At 43.2% G+C, this 22,320-nt stretch overlaps 1 protein-coding gene across 2 annotated transcripts in view; it reads left to right on the top strand.

The window, feature by feature from the left end:
• Positions 1–22,241, top strand: part of LOC139746021 (rho GTPase-activating protein conundrum-like) — a 361,826-nt gene extending 339,585 nt beyond the window's left edge. For both annotated transcript variants that reach the window (XM_071656821.1, XM_071656822.1), the window contains exons 4-19: positions 1,685–1,904; positions 2,703–2,824; positions 3,251–3,349; positions 3,945–4,267; positions 5,456–5,664; positions 6,276–6,403; positions 8,578–8,757; positions 11,818–11,989; positions 12,195–12,298; positions 14,557–14,621; positions 14,904–15,088; positions 16,622–16,869; positions 17,098–17,241; positions 17,927–18,093; positions 20,031–20,251; positions 20,467–22,241. In XM_071656821.1, the coding sequence (XP_071512922.1) occupies positions 1,793–1,904; positions 2,703–2,824; positions 3,251–3,349; positions 3,945–4,267; positions 5,456–5,664; positions 6,276–6,403; positions 8,578–8,757; positions 11,818–11,989; positions 12,195–12,298; positions 14,557–14,621; positions 14,904–15,088; positions 16,622–16,869; positions 17,098–17,241; positions 17,927–18,093; positions 20,031–20,251; positions 20,467–20,588 (2,601 nt within the window). In that variant the 5' untranslated portion in view covers positions 1,685–1,792 and the 3' untranslated portion in view covers positions 20,589–22,241. The remainder of the gene's footprint in view (positions 1–1,684; positions 1,905–2,702; positions 2,825–3,250; positions 3,350–3,944; positions 4,268–5,455; positions 5,665–6,275; positions 6,404–8,577; positions 8,758–11,817; positions 11,990–12,194; positions 12,299–14,556; positions 14,622–14,903; positions 15,089–16,621; positions 16,870–17,097; positions 17,242–17,926; positions 18,094–20,030; positions 20,252–20,466) is intronic.
• Positions 22,242–22,320: the final 79 nt, after the last annotated feature.

The raw sequence follows: 22,320 nt of genomic DNA, 5'->3' as shown, positions 1-22,320 counted from the left end.
AGGGAATGGAAAGAGACACGGCTAGGCTCTTAGAAGAGACAGTACGTCGGACAGGCGTTACCGTATCTTTCGTAATAGGAGGGGAAACCCCTCGAACGATGAGTTCACGTTGTGCTAAGTACAGTATCTTCATGACGCCTACAGCGTTCAGTGATACGTGACCGACATTTCTCGCTGCCAGTGTAAGAGATTATGACACATAACCAAAATTTAATCATATGTATTTTAGAATGAAGCCGCAGATGGTTTGTTATATGCAGAGTTGTTTACATGTCGTTTATCTTTCTCACAGAAAGGTCGGGAAATATTTACAATTCCTAATATGTCGTATTTATTTATAGTGTAGCTTGTCCGTTACTGCGTCTGCATTCCCAAGGTCTCATCTGTTTCATTGGAGTTACATTTGTACCTTGACTTAGATTATTGTTCATCTTACTCAGTGTGTGTGTGTGTGTTCAAACCCGCGGCAGCACGTGTGGTTATCAGTTTGGCCTAGAAAATTCTCCCAATATCTTCCTCAGGTTGTTCATCTGGGCATCGCTCCCAGACTTGTTGATATTATCCGGTGGACCCTCTCGTCCTAGTGCCCTCGGGGTGTGTTGGAAAGTCGAAGTGAAGCTGCCATTGACAAGGAGGACTTGCACGTCATTCGTTCTCATGTAAGGGGGTTCCTCGTCAGGAGGACCATGGTGTAAGCTACGGTGTTATAGAGGGTGAAGGTACACTCCTGAAAGATCATTTATTTACCCTTATCATTCATATTGATATCCAGCATCGCCGTCGTTGCCCTGTTCTTAACTCGCAAATTGAGCTAAGCTGTAATTTTGTTGCATTTGTTGACATAATTACTCATACCTGTCCGTGATCAGAGCTTTGGTATCAGTTCGGCTGGGTGTCTGTTAGAACCATAACTCAGTAATAGACTGTATACTCTGGGTAATAGATTGTATAATTTGGGTATACGTGTAATCAGGAATGGTGCTTTAACATCCCACGCCGTGTTAAATCGTTCTGAATTGGCATTTCTGTAACCAAGACAAAACAACTTGAGTCCGGCAAGCTTTTGATACACGTGTTGCTTCAGTTACAGACTTGTCGACCCTGAAATACTGGATCACGTTGCCAGCAAGGTGGCTGGTAATAACAGAATCACAACATTTACAACTAAAATGACTTATGTCACCACGACATCTCTTACCAGACCCAGAGGTGTCTGTGCGTGGACTCAGTCTGCCGGGGGACCCGTGGCGGTATGTTAGACAGACACACGCGATGTATTGATTCGCGTTACTGACTATAAGTCCGCCCTGGCAGGCTTAGGGGTTCGAATCCTGGGCTTTGGCAGTCGGCCCACACCCAACCTAGATGTTCACCCTTCTCTCAGAGCTGGTTGAGAAATTGAGTACCTGGCTAGGAATGACGTGCGTGTGTATACACGTATATAAGTAAGGATATTATACTCGAATGCACGTGTAAGAGATGGGGAAAACTCAGCGCGTGGCCACAGTTAGCCCAACTCACGCATCAGAAGCCAAGCCAGCATTCGCGTTAAACCGTTGTATACGTATGCCACACTAACCACCTCCTTCCTGGATGTGCATTTCGGAACTTTCCATATATAAAACTGACGTTATGACAACAGCCATTGATGACTCATTGACGGTGTTTTTCTTCTTTTGATCAGATTCAAAATGGGGATCTAGACATCGCAAGGTCAAGGTAGACGTCGTAAATTATAGCCAGGACCGGAAGTAATTCCACGCCCCCTCCCCACCTTCACCGAACACTCAGGATGGAGTCCAACGCCGGTGTGGACATGGAGGACTACTGGAACGAGGTCAGGACCTACAGGAGGTCCACCAACTCCAACTCCCACTCTGAGGAGGAGGCCAGGAGCCATGAGGGTGAGTTGTCTGTGTAATGTAGGATGTGTGTGTGTGTGTGTGTGTGATGCAACCGCAGGACCTCTTTCATGAGGCACCTGCAGCATCAAGGCTGTGCTCCAGGCATGAGTTGGGAAATGATGGACCCCTGTGGAGCGGGAAGGTCCTAAACGAAATTGTACTCTTTTCGCCGAATGTAAGTTTTTCGCTCGCGATTTGACCACCTGCAAGCAGGGACTGCAACACTCACTCACTCACTCACACACACACACACACACACACACACACACACACACACACACACACACACACACACACACACACACACACACACACACACACACACACATACACACACACATACACACAAATACACATACACACACACACACACACACACACACACACACACACACACACACACACACACACATTCTTTCACATATTCCTTAACATATATACATACTTGCCATTTCCCACGTGAGCGAGGGTACGTCCAGAACAGATGACTGAGCGTTAGAAGGATGAAAGACCCTCACTTGGCTGTTTCCTCTGTGTTCCTTCTTTTAGAAAATGATACAGGAGGGGAAGATTTCCGGCCCCTGCTCTCCCCCCGTCTACGACACTTGGAAGATACATGGACGGTATTCTTTCTCCCCCATCCCCAGGGATTTATATATATATATATATATATATATATATATATATATATATATATATATATATATGAGAGAGAGAGAGAGAGAGTGGTGGTGGGATTGGGTGGGTATACATATGCCACAATGACCACATTCGCTAACCCTTGCCACCGTCTCACAGATGAGGGCGAGTCCGACGAGCACTTCCTGGAGGAGCTGGGGATCCCCATCAAGAACGACTCGGAGCTCTCCGAGGACAACATCACCTTGAGCAAGTTCATGGGCACGCTCAGCCCTCGTCAGGTAGGTCTTCCGCCCCACAAGTGGTGGGTGACACCGTACACACACACACACACACACACACACACACACACACACACACACACACACACACGTACACACACACACATCTGGCCCACCCACTTGTTATCTTCTCTGTGATATATGTGAAGTCATGAACCCTCGAGTTCTCGTATGTAAATCGTTCTCTTCGTACATCACTGAAGAAATGGTCTTGTCTTAAAGCAGGTTGTATATCATACATTGAAAGATAACCACCCTTGCATGTAGATAAGTTACGCGTTCAAAGACAACCATAATCATACCCTTTTTAGATTACATGATTATACTTTTTAGATTACTTAATTATATCTTTTACGAATGTAACCACGCGTATGTGTGTGATTTTCTTTGTTACGTATCTCAACACGACTGTTGCCCCTACGCCAGGAGGAAGCCCTGAAGCGTCGTGTACGCACGCTGAACGCCACCATACGCAGGAAGAAGCAGCGACAGAAACCAGACATCCGCAACTTCTTCAATACCGACGTAAGTGTTGACCCCGACCTTGGTGGGTGAAGGACACACCTGCAACCCTCTCAGGCACTGGTATGCGACCCTTGGTCACCACTCCACGACCCTTCAGTACGACAGTTCAATCGTCTGGCCACAGGGGTCAAACATATGCGACCTGAGAGAGAGAGAGAGAGCGCGCTCCCTACACACAGACTCACCCTGTCCTCCCTTCTTGTGTGTGTTTCAATTTCAATATATATTTTTTTCTTTATTCTGTTTGCAACGCAGTGTTCCTGACACAAGAATTTCACCCCAGAGAGTATAAGTCACTTCGGATTGCCAATCCAGAAGCCTAAATGATGCGATGGATTTTTATATTATTGTTTTTTTCTGGATAGGGAAGAAATATTCCATGATATATGGTCCTGTAGTGATATCCCAATGAAATGTCTCATGTGATATTTCAGTGTAATGTCTCATGTGATATCTCAGTGTAATGTCTCATATGATATCCCAGTGTAATGTCTCATGTCCCAGTGTAATGTCTCATGTCCCAGTGAAATGTCTCATTTGCACTATACTTCACCCGCTGCAGTTTGCTTTAGTGAGAGTTTCCTTCTGCCGTCAGAACTCCAGCACGGGCACCAGAAGCCGGAGTGCCACACCGGACTCGCTGGACTCCGTGTCCCCGCCCCGCACCCCACCAGACCCCCACCCTAAGTCCTGGGTGGACCCGTACCTCAGTCGTTCCCGGGGCTCCCTCGACTCCGGCAACCACTCCATGGTGACGTCGCCCTCCGTCATCACCTCCCCGACGCCCTTCGCCTCCCTCGCCGACCACGCCGACACCCACCACCACCACCACCACCACCATCACCACCACGGCCCCAGGAATCATGTCGGGGGCAGGAGGCACACGCCTCCTAGCGACACAGAAGCCCCCAGCGCCAGGTACCTCACTCTTTTCCTCCTGACCCGCTTGTAGGTCTACTATTCTCATATGAAAGACACGCTTTGTCGATGTATACCTAGACTGACAGTTTCTGTGACTGTGTGGATGAAGTTCACTTAGAAAGGGGTAGGTGGAGGCAGTATAGAGCGTACAGTGGGTACAATAGCAGTGGGTAGGTGGAGGCCAGTATAGAACGTACAGTGGGTACAATACCAGGGGGTAGGTGGAGGCCAGTATAGAACGTACAGTGGGTACAATACCAGGGGGTAGGTGGAAGCCAGTAAAGAGCGTACAGTGGGTACAATAGCAGGGGGTAGGTGGAAGCCAGTAAAGAGCGCCCAGTGGGTACAATAGCAGGGGGTAGGTGGAGGCCAGTATAGAATGTACAGCGGGTACAATAGCAGGGGGTAGGTGGAGGCCAGTATAGAGCGTACAGTGGGTACAATAGCAGGGGGTAGGTGGAGGCCAGTATAGGGCATACAGTGGGTGCAATAAATCAACATAAGCTGGAGTATATATATATATATATATATATATATATATATATATATATATATATATATATATATATATATATATATATATATATATATATATATGTATATATGCATCTTCCCTTTGTAGGATTTACACGTGTCCTTTTGAGCGATGCATTCTGCATTTAGTTGTGTGAGGAGATCAATTCCAAGAACTGTTTGCCGGATTAGAAAAACCCACTCGCCAAGTCAGGTGTTTGAACGCGTTTGTGTCTCATGTAAACCCATGTTTGAGGCATGTTTCTTCAAAGTCCTATAGACAAGACTTCAGCATACCTGAAATTCAGGAGCCATTTGCACAGACCGATAGATAGGGAGCAGGGGGTTCACAGCAACACTTGAAGCAACACCTTCGTGAGATGTTCCTTCTCTTCAGAGTTGTAATAAACATCTTGACTGATAGTACGGGAAACACTAGGAGGATTGGAGAACACTTAGTCAACGAAGAAGTCTCATAAGTACATCATATATGATTAGAAAGTCTATCCTTGCTTTCCGACTCTGTCATTGTCAAGGATAACTGCAGATGTGACCCACATGAATGATATTTCATATTTCTTTTCCATTTTTTTTTTCCTGTTGTTGTCGTATTTTGTCAGCCGTAGGAAGATTTTCGGTCCGTCAGCTCATGTCACGTTCTCGTTCCCCCAGACACCAGTGGCTGGACGCCCCTGGTCCCCACATGTACCGGGCTCCGTCCCTGGACATGCTGCCCAAGATCGTGTCTGGTTCCGGCAAGGGGAAGGAAATCAGGCGCCAGAGGTCTTACGCCAGGGACATCGCCAGGGACGTCAAGAACTTCCATTCCTCCAAGCAGGGGCTCTATGAGTTCTACCCCAAGGCTCTGCAGGACGACCACGGTGAGTACGAGGCTCTGTGTACTGGAGAAGGAGACATGACACATGGAGACTTGCCATAATAAGCGGTAGAACTATACGTGGTATCATACTCTGGCTCCCTCATCAGCTAGAACTGAGGGTGGTTTACATGAGACAAAATATATTGGTGAAAAGATTGGTTTGTCTTGATGGTTAAGTTAAAGAGAAGGTTCTTTTTGTATTGGATGTAACAGCAGTGTGGATCATTCTTGGTGCATGAATTTTAGTTGTACTTCAGTTAAGCTTATACGATGACGTCGACATAACTCTTAGACCTTATAAAGCCAGTACGTCATGCCTGCACTTCCCTAACTTTACCACTAAATCTTGTCCCTTTGAAATATTTTTAACTGCTTTCATACCGTCACTTTATAGAATAAGTGTACATATAGGTGGCCCAATAGTTTCATATATATATATATATATATATATATATATATATATATATATATATATATATATATAATGTAGTTTTCTAGTGGTAAAGCCATTGTTAGCAATACTCCAACGTTGGTTGTGTTATATCACTGCAGTAGTTTAACACACACACACACTTCTAATTACGAGGTTTTCCCCTTTCTTCTCTCCTGCAGAGGTCCAGGTGCTGAACTACCGGTACATCGGGTCAGTACACATTCCTCACGCCCGCTGCAAGGAGAAGCGACCGTCCGTCGAGTCGAACTCCTCCCACGGCAGTGTACAGAACCTCGACTCCATCACGGTCTGTACCCACGTCTCTCTTGTTCGTGTTCTATGGTGTCGTATCCTTTATGATACCTTGACTTTTTTTTTTCTATGGTGTCATATCCTTTATGAGACCTCGACCTTTTTGTTTTTGATCTATAGTGTCATATCCTCTATGATACCTCGACTTTTATTTTCATTCAGTGGTATCATATCCTTTATGATTCCCAGACCTTCTATTGTTTCTGTTCCGTGATGTCATATCATACATGATTTCTCGTCTTTCTTTTGTTTGTATTCTATGGTGTGATATTCTTTATGATATCTCGACTTTCTTTTGTTTCTTTTCTATGGTGTCATATCCTTTATGGTAAACCTACTCTTTTGTTTTTATTCTATGATGTCATATCCTTAATGATTCCTCGACTTTCGTTTGTTTCTGTTCCGTGGCGTCGCATCCTTTATGATTTCTTGACTTTCATTTGTTTGGATTCTACAGTGTCATATCCTTTATGAATCCTCTTCTTTCTTTTGTTTTTATTCTGATGTCATATACTTTATGATTCTTCGACTTTCTTTTGTTTCTGTTTTGTAGTGTCATATCATTTATGATTTCTCGGCATTCTTTTATTTGTATTCTATTGTGTGATATCCTTTAAGATTTCTTGACTAGTTTCTTTTCTACGGTGTCATATCCTTAATGGTATATCGACTCTCTTTTGTGTTTACTCCATGATGTCATATCCTTTATGATTAGTCAGTTTTCTTTTGTTTCTATTCTGTGGTGTCTTATCATTTATGATTTCTGGACTTTCTTTTGTTTCTTTGGTGTCATATCCTTTATGATTCCTCGACTTTCTCTGGTTTCTGTTCCGTGGTGTTATATAATCTATGATTTCTCGACTTTCTTTTGTTTCTGTTCTGTAATGTCATATCCTTTATGATTCCTGGACCTTCTTTTTTTTATTCTATGATGTCATATCCTTTATGATTTCCGTGACTCTCTTTCGTTTCTGTTCTGTGGTGTCATATCACATATGATTCCTCGCCTTTCTTTTGTTTGTATTCTATGGTGTGATATCCTTTATGATTTTTCGACTCTTGCTTTTGTTTTTCTATGGTGTCATGTCCTTAATGGCTATTCGTATTCTTATTCTATAATGTCGTATCCTTTATGATTCCTCGACCCTCTTTTGTTTCTGTTCTGTGGTGTCGTATTTGATTCCTAGACTTTCTTTTGTCTCTATTCTATGGTGTTATATCCTTTATAATTCCTCGTCTTTCTTTTGTTTTTATTCTGTTGTGTCATGTCCTTTATGATTCCTCGATTTGCTTTTATTTCTGTTCTGCGGTGTTATATGATTTATGATTTCTCGAGTTTCTTTTGTTTGTATTTTATGGTGTCATACCCTTATGATTTTTCGACTTTCTTTTGTTTCTATTCAATGGCATCATATCCTTTATGATTTCTCGACTTTCTCTTTAGTTTCTTTTCCGTGGTGTCGTATCCTTTATGATTTTTTTATTTTCATTTGTTTGTATTCTGTGGTGTCATATCCTTTATGATTCCTCAACTTTCTTTTATTTTCATTCTGATGTCATATCCTTTATGATTCCTCGACTTTCTTTTGTTTCTATTTTGTGATGTCATATCATTTATGATTTTTCGACTTTCATTTGTTTATTCTGTGGTGTCATATCCTTTATGATTTCTTGACTCTTTTCTGTTCTTTACTGTCACATCCTTTATGATTTCTCGACTTTCTTTTGTTTCTAGTATGATATCATATCCTCTATGATTCCTCGATTTTCTTTTGTTTCTGTTCTCTGGTGTCATATCATTTATATCTCGACTTTTCTTTGGTTTTAGTCTATGGTGTCATATTCTTATGATTTCTCGACTTTCTTTTGTTTCTGTGCCATGGTTTCATATTCTTTATTATTTCCTATCTTTTATTTTTATGGTTCATATTCACGACTCTTTCGTTTCTATTGTGGTATATTTTTATGCGATTTATCACGTATTGGATTTAGTATTCGTGGAATAAGATATTGGGGAGGCCAGGCATTATTTACGGTGGTAGCATCTTGATGAAAAAAAAAAAAAGTGTGTGTTTAAAGGGACAAAGAACCATACCACAGGACGTCACGAACCTATTATGCAATATCTTTCTATCCCTGTATCCACTGAATCTGACCCTCGTTCCTCAGGAGAGCCGACGTTCATCAACGGAGCTGCGGAAGACGCACTCCATCAGTCACCCTAGAGACACTCGAGACCATCGGGAGATCCTCGAGAACAGGGAAAACAGAGAAAACAGGTCTCGCTCCGGCTCGGCAACTGACCTGGGCTTCAAAGTTGTGTACCAGAAGTCCAAAGACGAGTTCCCGGTAAGTGAGGATTGGCCTAACATGCTCTCATGATGTCAAGTGGATGAATGGCACGCAGTACTTTTGCACATTCACCTCTAATGCGGGTATTAGTAATCCAGGCAGGCTTGACTCAGTGAGAGGACTGAATCTGAAAATTAGAACATTGTATACCAGTGGTGATATCAGTTCAAAGTCTAGGTTTTAAAAAAGTTTATTCTCAGATAGAAATTCAAGAACCCTCACCTATAACATGCTGGCGTGGCTGCATTTCTACTCCCCGCTGGCTTTGCACATGTAGGCGTCCCGGTCACAATCTTGATGTTTATTTCCGAAGTCTCAGTCCTCAATTACGTGTGGGTAAAGGGAGGGAGCTGCTGTCACACCAACTGCAGTCTGTAGTGCGTTGAGAGTGAAGTAGTAGATGACTGTGTGTAAGTGCATTTATACACTGCTGGTGGAGGTGACCTGATGCAGGGGGTCTTTGGAGTTTACCTCAACTGCCCTCAGGCCTGGGGGGTGAGGACGGCTGAGCGAGTGGTGCTACCCCCCCCCATACCCCTCATCCCCAGCCCCACGCTCCTACCACCTCTACAGTACCTCACTCCAACTTGATCCTTCTGTCGGGGGTCGGTAAGGGCCGGCTCGTCCGTCGCCCACATTTAAATCCAGCTTAACCAGCTCCTTGTTGTGCCGTCTTGGCATGATGACTGATGAGACGTGCAAGTGACACGGATGAATAGTATTAACCCGACATAATGTTCATGGTGGCTTGTGTGTGCTGAGTTAGGTAATAAGGTGTAGTAATTGTGAGTATATAATCCTCTTGTGTCTGTGTGAAGTAGTCCGCCTTGGACCCCTCCTCCTTGTTAAGGGGGGAGGAGGAGTAACAATGCCCCCGGTGCACCTCCCATGCTCTAAGACGCAGGGGGGAGATACTACGTCTCCCCTGTCCACCTTCCTTCCCACCGTCTCAAACGCGTTGCCTCCTACACAGAGGAGGAGGTGCTGCGACCTGTGCGCCAGATGCTTGGACAAGCTCGACGGAAATTCCTCACTGTGACCTGCTGCAGCAGCCCTCCAGTGACACTCATGGTGTTGCCATGCACGAAGAGATCCCTCTTAGAATGTCCAGTGTCCTCTACCACGGAAATTTAATCACGTAATCCCGCGATTATACTTTTTTTTTTTTCAACACACCTCCAGAATACGAAAGATTAAACTCGGGTGAATGAGAGCCCGCCAGGGTATCGTCTTTAATTTCATGCACGAGAAGTTCTTTTCACGTACGTGGGGTGTACGTGCAGCAATGTTCAGAAAACCACATCCACGTAGCATTGAGACTTCTCATGTTGGCGTGCTGCCCAGCCGAGGCAAGTAGTGGGAGTTGTTATAGTTTCTGTATTCATAAGGACAAACTTAGATGGCCTGAGTGAACGGTCATGAGCAACGACTGTTGTCTGGTTCAACAATGGAGTAGAAATTCAAGACAATAGATTGAGTTGAGCGGACGTGATGATTTATCCAATGATGGACCGGCTCATTTGGGAAGCGGGGATTAGCAGCCACCTCTGATGATCTCGTGTTGGTTCAGTCCTCCCATTAGTCAGGTGCTACGAACCGGTAGAAGGTTGAGGATGGGTGCATATTGAAGGTCAGGTGATGCCTTCGTCCACCCCTGGGACAAGAAACCACTGTCTCAGGATGGGCGGCTCCATCGACCTTTCTGGTTCCTAAGACGAGCGTAGGAGTCCCTACCGAGGAACTGCTGATGTTTGCGTTGAGGTTGAGGCTTTGAAGAGGAAAAAAGAAGGACTTTGTTATATAGGATCGTCACTGCCAGACGTCATGCGGAAGCGCTACTGAGTAGGGACACTGACGGAGCAGGTTGTCACCTTCTTGTGCGTGTGGGGAAGGTGCTTTACACTCGTGGGGCCACACGTTGCACTCGTGAGCTAGTGTGTATGTGTGTGTGTGTGTGAGAGAGAGAGAGAGAGAGAGAGAGAGAGAGAGAGAGAGAGAGAGAGAGAGAGAGAGAGAGAGAGAGAGAGAGAGAGAGAGAGAGAAGTGCTACTTCCTGTCGTCGCCCGCATCACGTCCCCTCCTCCCTGATTCTCAGTACCCACGCTTTTGTACCCTCCCTCTGGGCTCTCCACTCCACCCCTCACACTTTTAGCCCGCCTCATCACACCACCCCACCACACCCCACCCCATCTTACACCCTTATCACCCCTACCCGTGCTGAAGTAAGCGCAGGTGGGGCGATCATTCTGACAGACGACATGACCAGTCCTGGGGAGCAGGTCTCATAGGTAAGAGGGTGATACGGTCGTGTGGGGAGTTCCTGAGTGTCGCCTCATCGCATATCAACGTGCGACGTGGATACTGTGAGCTGCATGAACAGAGTCTTATGTATATGCGCTTTAAGCCGCACCCATTTTGCATGTTCTCATGTGTTCCATTATGGCACAAGTCGTGTGTGTGTGTGTGTGTGTGTGTTCCTGGTGCCATTACTGGCACAGGGCGATCCATGTGTGTGGCTGCAGGTGGATATGTGTGTGTTATGAAAGTTGTGATGAATTGCTTCATCCCAAATCAATTCAGTTTATGAAATTGTAGAAACACCGGGAGCACGTCATACTTATGTAGTGATGTTTGAGCCTGCCACATGATCATAATGTTGTTTTGTCATGTATGGAGGGGAAAAGAAGTGTATTTCATAACGATATATAGGTAAGATTTTGGAACCATTTCTTCACTGTATCTTGAAATACAATATTGTATTCATTCTTAGACAATAGGATGTACTTTTTTTTTCATTACTCTAGTACACAGTTAAAGGACGTAGCATGGTAAAGGTCATAGGTTCGAGGTGACGAAAATCTTTTTTTGAGCTTCACCTAATGGTTTAGTGAAGGGACTTCAGAACACAGCTCATAGCACTTACCATGTAACGAACAGACAACAGAACACAGCACATAGTACGAACCTTATAGTGGAGGGACATCCATGAGGAGCTCGTGTGACATCTGCTCAGATTATGAAGGTTAAGACACAGCGATCCTCTCTCTGTCTCACCAGGAGCTGTTGCTGGAGACAGGTCGGTGCGGCCAGACCCGCATGGACTGGCTGGACGAGTCAGACCTGAGCAAACTGACTTCCCTGGCGCTGCTCGAACTCGACATCCTCTTCACGGAACATAACATTCACCACCGCTGGAGAAAACTCAAGAAGAGAAAGCAGAGCAAAGAAGGTCAGTGTCTCAAGCTTACTATCCTGAACGTAAAAAAAAAAAAAATGTTAAACTGTGGTGCCAAAATTCACATTTCTCACAGCTTCAGAGAATTTTTTATTTTATCTCACAGTTGATGTACATATGATACTTGCTGTCAGAACCCATAGATAAGATCAGAATAAATGAGAACACAGGATTAGATCAGGTTTCTCCACTGTGACAGAGAGTGGCGTGTTTGGCGTGGCTCTGGAGAGTCTGCTAGAACGAGACAGGAATTTCTTGCCGGAGTCCCCCCTGGAGACGAGCGTACCACTCGTCTTCTATAAGGTAGGTCTTGTTCAGGATGCACCATGATGCTCGTTTTCTACACGAGAGAAGGTGTACAGGACGCAGTGTAGTACTCATTTTCTATGAGGTGGGTCGTGTCAGGACACTGTGTAGCTCTCGTTTTCTTCAAAGTGGATCGTCTTCTGGACGTGGTTATATATATATATATATATATATATATATATATATATATATATATATATATATATATATATATTTATATTTTTTTATTATACTTTGTCGCTGTCTCCCGCGTTTGCGAGGTAGCGCAAGGAAACAGACGAAAGAAATGGCCCAACCCCCCCCCCCATACACATGTATATACATACGTCCACACACGCAAATATACATACCTACACAGCTTTCCATGGTTTACCCCAGACGCTTCACATGCCCTGCTTCAATCCACTGACAGCACGTCAACCCCGGTATACCACATCGCTCCAATTCACTCTATTCCTTGCCATCCTTTCACCCTCCTGCATGTTCAGGCCCCGATCACACAAATCTTTTTCACTCCATCTTTCCACCTCCAATTTGGTCTCCCTCTTCTCCTTGTTCCCTCCACCTCCGACACATATATCCTCTTGGTCAATCTTTCCTCACTCATCCTCTCCATGTGCCCAAACCACTTCAAAACACCCTCTTCTGCTCTCTCAACCACGCTCTTTTTATTTCCACACATCTCTCTTACCCTTACGTTACTCACTCGATCAAACCACCTCACACCACACATTGTCCTCAAACATCTCATTTCCAGCACATCCATCCTCCTGCGCACAACTCTATCCATAGCCCACGCCTCGCAACCATACAACATTGTTGGAACCACTATTCCTTCAAACATACCCATTTTTGCTTTCCGAGATAATGTTCTCGACTTCCACACATTCTTCAAGGCCCCCAGGATTTTCGCCCCCTCCCCCACCCTATGATCCACTTCCGCTTCCATGGTTCCATCCGCTGCCAGATCCACTCCCAGATATCTAAAACACTTCACTTCCTCCAGTTTTTCTCCATTCAAACTCACCTCCCAATTGACTTGACCCTCAACCCTAGTGTACCTAATAACCTTGCTCTTATTCACATTTACTCTTAACTTTCTTCTTCCACACACTTTTCCAAACTCAGTCACCAGCTTCTGCAGTTTCTCACATGAATCAGCCACCAGCGCTGTATCATCAGCGAACAACAACTGACTCACTTCCCAAGCTCTCTCATCCCCAACAGACTTCATACTTGCCCCTCTTTCCAAAACTCTTGCATTTACCTCCCTAACAACCCCATCCATAAACAAATTAAACAACCATGGAGACATCACACACCCCTGCCGCAAACCTACATTCACTGAGAACCAATCACTTTCCTCTCTTCCTACACGTACACATGCCTTACATCCTCGATAAAAACTTTTATATATATGTATATATATATATATATATATATATATATATATATATATATATATATATATATATATTTTTTTTTTTTTTTTTTTTTTGCTTTGTCGCTGTCTCCCGCGTTTGCGAGGTAGCGCAAGGAAACAGACGAAAGAAATGGCCCAACCCACCCCCATACACATGTATATACATACGTCCACACACGCAAATATACATACCTACACAGCTTTCCATGGTTTACCCCAGACGCTTCACGTGCCTTGATTCAATCCACTGACAGCACGTCAACCCCGGTATACCACATCGCTCCAATTCACTCTATTCCTTGCCCTCCTTTCACCCTCCTGCATGTTAAGGCCCCGATCACACAAAATCATTTTCACTCCATATATTATCCCTGGGGATAGGGGAGAAAGAATACTTCCCTGCGTGTCGTAGAAGGCGACTAAAAGGGGAGGGAGCGGGGGTGCTGGAAATCCTCCCCTCTCGTTTTTTTTTTTTTTAATTTTCCAAAAGAAGGAACAGAGAAGGGGGCCAGGTGAGTATATTCCCTCGAAGGCCCAGTCCTCTGTTCTTAACGCTACCTCGCTAATGCGGGAAATGGCGAATAGTATGAAAGAAAAGATATATATATATATATATATATATATATATATATATATATATATATATATATATATATATGCGTGTGTGTGTGTGTGTGTGTGCGCGCGCGCGCGCATCTTTATCCTCATTTATAGCAAGATACATACTGTTATAATACAAGGCTTCTATGCAGTATCTGAATTTATGCTGGATTCCGAAGGTAACTTAATCAGCAACCTTATCATATGTTTTATTTCGTGTTTTGTTTTATAGATGGCGTGGCAACTGGAGCGCCAGGGTCTTCACCAGGAGGGCATTCTGCGGGTGCCAGGGCACAGGTGCTGTACTCGACCTTTCCACTTATAGATAATTGTCTTTGTAGATACGAGTATTCCCGAATCATATTTTCAACTGAATATTTCATACAAATTACCCAGTTTACATGCTGCATTGTATCCTATAGGATATGTATAAATCACATTATGTATATATACTCTGTAAACATTAAAGAAAAAAACGAAGATTCGAGAATATTTGATGATTCCGTGAATACTTCCAGTATTCATTTTTACCACGACTGCTGATGGAAGGTATTCATACGGTTTTCTGTCGTGGTGCAGGTCCCAGACAGAGCAGCTGCGACGGACGCTGGATGGCCAGTTCTACTCCTCCCCGAGCACCGTCGACTCCGCCCTCAGGAATGCCTCGCCGAACGACATTGCTGCCTTGATCAAGACCTTCCTAAGAGAACTACCTCAGCCAGTCCTCACCCACACATATATGCCAGCTTTCTACAAAACGCATCGTATGTTTAACTTTGTCTTTCTCATCATATATTCATTGTACCTTTTTTTCATGTTCTTGTGACGCTCTAGTATGCAAGTAAACAATATGAATGTACATCTAATCAACGAATTGCTTTTTGTATGCGTTTATATTTGCATATATCATATTTTTCGTTTTGTTTTTATTCGTTGAGTGAAGTTTGTGGATACATTTTCTTGGTGCTAAAACAAATTAACTTCAGTGCCCCCTTCTTCCTCCCTTCTTTTTTGAGGGGTAGCTTCAGTAATTTTTTTTTTTTTTCACGGGGACATTGATTTTGTTTACGTACGTCAAAAAAGGGTCGAGCATTATCCAGCAAACGTAACATCATTCAGACTTATATATAAATGTACTGAAGTATTGTCGCTCATAGTTTTCCTCTGTTACTAGACACACTCATGATCTCAATGACCCTCTCTTGTATTTTAGATAATATTTTCTTTTTATTCTTTATTTAACAGACGAGCTATTAGGATTGTATTGTTAGCATGCCTCTGACCCCTCTCATAGTATTTCACTGTACATGGAAACCAGATGAAATATGAATACAGTCAATAGCATACAAATTTACTGGAAAAGAGCGTCCATGGGGTTTAGTGGGACTAGATGTTCATTTGAATGATTCTACTTGATTTTGTAGAGTTTCTTAGCATTTGTGCTGTTCACGTCTTTCACTCACCTTATGTCTCAACGCTGGTGTAAGCTTTACCCATTGTGTGTCACATATGTATGTTCATGTATTGTGTACGTATATGTATGTTGAAAATGTACGTATATGTATGTTGAAAATAGAATGAGGAGACTTGAAGAATTTTCATCCATGCTGTATTAATCGCAGATACGGCTGTATGTAGATAACTATAACTATGGGTTTCAAAAGAGCATGTTTGATCCTACAGTTTGGTGAGTGTCAGTAATGAATCACTTCGACACCATTGCTGACACTGGCCTCAGCAGAGAAAAGTGGATAACAACTATAACAATTTATCCTCCCTTGTATAAATAGATACCAGGTATCGATAACCTCGAACGGTGAGATGTTGTATGAGTTTTCAGGTGTGATTATTTCACTGGGAAAGAGTTATACACTTGTGTTTCCCTGTGTCTTTGCCTTGTATAAATGTACCGTGCCAAAACTCTGTATGCACTCGCCATACCTTATGCCAAATGTCTATTCACTGACCAGCCCCAAAGGGATGGATAAATAGATGGGATGGCTGTTAGAGCGGCTGCCCCTCTCCAGCATTCGAATCCAGGCTTGATATGTTGATGGGTCGCAACTCTGCTATGTACATATGCTTGCGTTAGACCCTGAAAATTCCGACCTTGTGATGTTAAAGTTATAGATCTGTACGGCCGAGTGATGGTACTCCCTGACTACCTTATGTTATGTACGTTTGTGGGTGAATGACTAGATAGATAGATAGATTGACAGATAGACATATATATGTAGTTGCCGAGTGGAGTGAATAAATGGATTCAGGTATAAAGATCTCCCCTTGTGTTGTTGCAGGCATCAAGGACGTGGGTGAGCGGGTACTGGCCCTGACCATGCTGATCCTCCTCCTGCCCACGCCACACCGCGACACCCTCCACGCCATGCTGGAACTGTGCGCCAGGGTCGTCGCCTACGAGGCCGACAATAAGATGTCCCTGTACAACGTGGCGATGATCATGGCCCCTAACCTCTTCCTGCCCAACCACCAGCGTTCCAGACTCCACCTCAAGTCCGAAGACAAGGAGCAGCAGCTCAACCATGAGGTACCCGGCGTCGTCCAACTTGTTTGTTCAATGTCGAAACTTTGTCCTTGAATTATATCCTGCTTGTTCAAGGACCGTAACGATAGTTCATTGGCTATTTCAGGCTTTAAACCTATTGCTTACCAGGGTCTGTCATTGTTGAGTTAACGACAGTTCTTTTTACGGTAACAGAGGAAATGTACATTAGACTGTGGTATGACTCTACTGATAATGATGACATATTTGCAGATGACTTACGCCAACGTCACCACCCAGCTGACGCAGGCGATGATCAAGTACCGCGACGCCCTGTGGACAGTCCCGCAGCGGCTTGTGACACAGATCCGCCGCCAGTATCAGGCTGAGGCCCTCAAGCAACACAACTATACTCCTGTAAGTCCACTCCTGACTCTTGCTGACCTGCATCACACGTACTCTGTGTTATCTCCCGTCTACTGCTGTCGTTTCCATCAGCTGTCTATCTACATCATCTGTCTTGTGTCACTGTCCATTTCCATTATCTGTCATGTCTGTCTATATCTTCTCTCGTATGCCACCGTCCATCTACAATATGTGCCACTGTTAGTCTACGTTATCTCTCATACACCAGTGTAAATCAACACAGTCTCCCATGTACCACAATGAATACATAACATCTCTCACATACCAACATTGTGGGACCACATCTCGCTATTGTTTGTGTGTGATGGAGCTAATATCATCATCTTGGTGAAGTGCATCCGGTAACACTGCTGCTCTAGGTCCAAGCTCAGTGAGTCATCAGTCATCATAATCTGGTTACACTTCCGTTTGGCTCTTCACTGAGCGGCTGTGGGTGATGATAAGATATTAATTTCTCCTCGGCTGCAATATCTTCTCATGGTTGCAAGTACTCCATAAACCGGTTTAAAATCAACACTATTGGTGACAATTTAGTCTTGAAAATATCCTATGTTTGATGTGGATAACAACATTCTTAATTGCTATTGTATGAATCATGTGTTTACCAGAGGTGCTCTTCTACTTGTTAAAGGAATAAAGGAAACTTTTTTTTTTTTCATCTCGTCTCATTTTGCAGATGCGTCGCTTACTCTCCCGCAAGAGTAAGGAGATGATCCAGCGACCCATTGAGAACGAAGTGGACTACCAAGAGGGCGTCCTGAGGGTGTCGGCCCCACAGTTCAACAAGACCAACTACCCAGTGAAGCTCAACTCTCGTATGACGGCCGGCGACCTCCTCACCAGGTACTTCAACAGCTGTACACCTCTCCAGTCCTGTAACTGATGACATCCACAGGGCTCAGCAGACACACTCCTCACTCTCAACTGGGGATGACCACAGTCTTTTTATAGTTCACTACCAACCACCAAGCTCGTTCCCCAGATATCTCAATCAGTCACATAGCTGACTGGTCACCAACCAGTAACCAGGCAGTTCACCAGAGTATATACCCCAGTTGCTCCACAACTCATCAACCTCCTTGAACACAACGTTATGTTTCGTGACCGTGGTGGTACCACTCAGTACATGACTGCACGACCCTTGAATGCAATGGGCGTGGCCTTTGACACGCCTGGACGGACTACCCAAGGCTCGTACAGTCGTACTCAAGGGTCATAGAGCCATGCGCAGGAGATTAAGATGTATGATGTACCGTTATTCTTTAAGCCAATTTATTGAGATTTGAGGTGTGCCAAGATTTGCAAGCGAAGGGACTTTGCAGAAATAAAGGATAACTGCTGTTTGATTAAATCATCATCATTTGCCATTGTAAATAATGTTAAAAGAACAGTATAAAGTGTCAGGTGTACTATTGCAGAGAAAAATCACATTGTTGTGGATCTGTAGCAGTGGAGAGGATCGAATACAACTTGCGAAATTGTTACAGCATTTATTGCCTCCGAAATTTTGTTTTAAACTCATTTGATGAGTGCAGGGTTGGGAGATGAGGGGAAATGTGGGATTTAACCAAAGTAACAAAGAAAAATGATTGGCCCATGCTAGGTTTTGGTACATAGGAGTGAAATACAACATAATGAAACCCAGGAAAAAAATAAAATTTAATTTGTAGGAATAGATCGTTTGGCACCGAAATCAACTGGAGCCATACCAAGTTTGAATAACACATTGAGAATATGTTATGAAACCACGAACCTGTCATGCAATCGGAGAGTATTAAGGTCTGAATATACTTTTAAAACATCCAAATTACGTTTACATCTCGGCTCAAAGTTTGTCAGGCGCTGTTGCAACTCCACGGCTTCAGCCGCTCTTAAGTAGGGGTCCACGACTTAAGAGTGCAGAGCATTGAAGCAAACTGGCATTACCAGGGCAACATTATGTGGGGCTTGTATTCAGACAGCATCTGTTTGCTATACTAACAGTTTCTGATGTTAAGAGTATATTTGTATGTAAAAGTCTGCAACACTCAAACTAGTAAATTGTTGTTCTCAAAAACTTTTGCTGGTGAATGAAAGTATAGATTTGATTATACATAATAACTAGAGAGTGGATGTGAGAGAATTAATCCATTTATTTTTTCTGCCGCTACCTCACTAATTCGGGAGGTGGCGTACTTGACGAAAAACAAAAATGAATCAAACTAATCCCATCTAACACCACGCATAGCTTCTGTTTTTCATCCTCCTCCCTACTCTCAACTTCAGAACCAAAAGAAAGCATTGTAAATCCTCTCTATCTCTCTAAATCAATTGAGCACAATCATAAAACCCAGACACAACTTCATTCTCTTTGAGAGGTATGGCTAATATTTTGTAAATAGTTTACATTATAAAGTTTCTCTGTTGACTGGTTGAGGTCATTACAGTGGCTGCTGATTGGCAGTGATCCATACATGTGGTATTAGTATCACTTAATTTGACTGTACTGTTTTATCAGATGACTTACAGAGACACAGCTGTTGCCATGGACCAGCCACACTTCATTTGATACAGCTGTTGCCATGGACCAGCCACACTTCATTTGATACAGCTGTTGCCATGGACCAGCCACACTTCATTTGATACAGCTGTTGCCATGGACCAGCCACACTTCATTTGATACAGCTGTTGCCATGGACCAGCCACACTTCATTTTTGGCAACATCGGTTAGAGTCCTGGCTTCCTGGCTCTTAAAGTATGTTGTACCACTTTCATGTGGACATATAACTCTGGTTTACAGGTTTATAGAGGAGTTGACACTCCTTCCGGAGAATCCCAGACGTGTGGAAGGTCGTAGGGAGCTGCAGTACAAGAGAGTGACCGTGGGCAATGGCTCCTCCCCACCCTCCACAACCGTGTCTGCCAACTCCTCCACAACCCAGCTGCTCGCCTGCCTCCTCACCGGCTCTTTGAAAAGTGCACTGCTCCATCACTCCCTTCACGAGAGAGGTGGAAACATTGGTAAGATCATCTTGATAATTCTTTATTCCTTTGCCATACTTTTGATGACTCAGAAAGTACGGTCTTGTCTTTCATTTTCTCGTTTGAAAATAATGTTGAAAAAGGAAATTAATGACTGCTTTTCGAAGCATACATTCTGTTGTTGTTTTTCTTTGTATGTGATTAAGCTTCATTATTTTGAACCGTAATTTTAACCTTCCAAAATAATGTTGTAGGAGATCGTCGTTTGGATCCCCACGCCAAGCTTTTAGCAGTCTATCAAGACAACCCCAATGCGGACTTTATCGTAAAGTGCCACCACCAGGGAGGCCAGACTTCGTCAAGAAGAAACGTGTAAAGTTTTCAGCTTTGAGTTTGGTGATAAGTGTCGAGTGGTGAGAGAAATTCGTGCCGTTGGTTCCTCCCGGGCGCCTGACCTGTGGAGCCAGTTTTTAAAAGCATGGATAATGCAAGGCTCACCAGAAAAGGAAACTAAAACATGAGAATCATGACTTGAGGTATTTGACATGATCTTAAAAACACTCAGAAGTGAGTGGAAACGAAAATTGTGTCCAGTGAGAAAGAAAAAAAAGATGGTTTCATCAACTGTGAAGGAAGCAACAACATGTTTAAAAAGAAATGAACATTGTTGGCTAAAAAAAAAAAAAAAAAAAAAAAAGGTGTAGATCAAGTGGAAAAGTAAATCATGGAAAGTGTAGATTCAGTTCATCAGTAATGTCTCAACAATACTCTAATATTGCTGAGCAACATTATAACGTATGTTGGGAGAGAGACTCACCCATGTGCATAATAATGTTTCAAGAATGTTATTCGACCATGAGTTAAACGTTTTCGCCCCTTTCCCAACTACTAGTCAGAAGTGTACGTTCTCCTTGCCTCAGTGCATCAGATGACCAACACACACTACTAACCTCATCAGCTGACACATCTTTGTTGTCAGGGAAAGATCAGATGCTGATCATGTGCTTGTACTTAACAAAGGTACTTTGCCCAAATGTGTTCTTGATCACTGATTGTGTGTGTGTGTGTGTGTGAACACATGCTAATGTACGTTTTAAAGGTTTTCTTATTATGACCATTACTTAAAAGTGCTAATATCATTTGCTGTGGAGGTCTCATAATCATTTTAGAATAGAAATGCTCAAAGATTATTTTTTCTTTACATATGTATATATGGGACGACCACAACATAATACTGACATTGTATATATGTAAACTCTTTTTTACACTATAAGTCTTCAGTATAATTGTATAAAGTGGAAAGTTATAAGCAGTATGAAACTGAATATATTATGTCTTGGAGCATTCAATAAGCTCCAGCAGAACACTGGTAACCTCATGATGACAAGTGTAACAAAATGTTGTTCATTGAATAATTTGAGTTTTGTCTTGTAAAATCATTCGAGAGTTATGTAGCTTTAATTGAGCAGTACTAAGGATTCCATAGAAGGGAGCCTAACAGTGCTACTAGAGGCAATATATGTACACTCCTCATGTGTATCACAAAAATTGAAAGTGGCCTTCATCTTCTTCATGTTCCCTATTATATTTAACCAAATGTCTGATAACTAAGATTTTCTGGCCCATTTATGTTGAATATGTTCAGTTAGACTTTGAATGCTTTGTCAAAATTGAAAGAAAAATAATTGTATGATTGTTCATCTACTGGGTACAGTATAATGAGATTAATAATCTTTTGGTTGATGGTAACTTGGTGCTTAAACAGGACAGCCACAAATTATCCCTAGTATACCACATTGCTCCTATTCATTCTATCCCTTGTGCACCTCACACCCTCCTGCATGTTCAGGCCACGAACCTTCAAAGAGTCTTTCACTTCATCTCTCCACCTCTTTGGTTTCCTCTTCTTCCTTATTTGCCCCACTTTTGATGTATATATCATTTTATCATCTTCTTTATATAAACACACCATTTCTGCACGCCCTCCCCAACTGTTTCATACATACTCCTCTTTTTTCCACACTTCTCTCTTACCCTATCATTTCATGTTCAATCACTCTTTCTCAACCAGATTTATTAAAGGTTCTCACAAATTCATAAAGACAAGA

The sequence above is a fragment of the Panulirus ornatus genome, chromosome 63 (genome assembly GCF_036320965.1).
Source record: "Panulirus ornatus isolate Po-2019 chromosome 63, ASM3632096v1, whole genome shotgun sequence".
Classification (NCBI taxonomy): domain Eukaryota; kingdom Metazoa; phylum Arthropoda; class Malacostraca; order Decapoda; family Palinuridae; genus Panulirus; species Panulirus ornatus.
The sequence above is the reverse complement of the archived record's forward strand: the minus strand, read 5'-3'. Positions and strand labels throughout refer to the sequence as shown.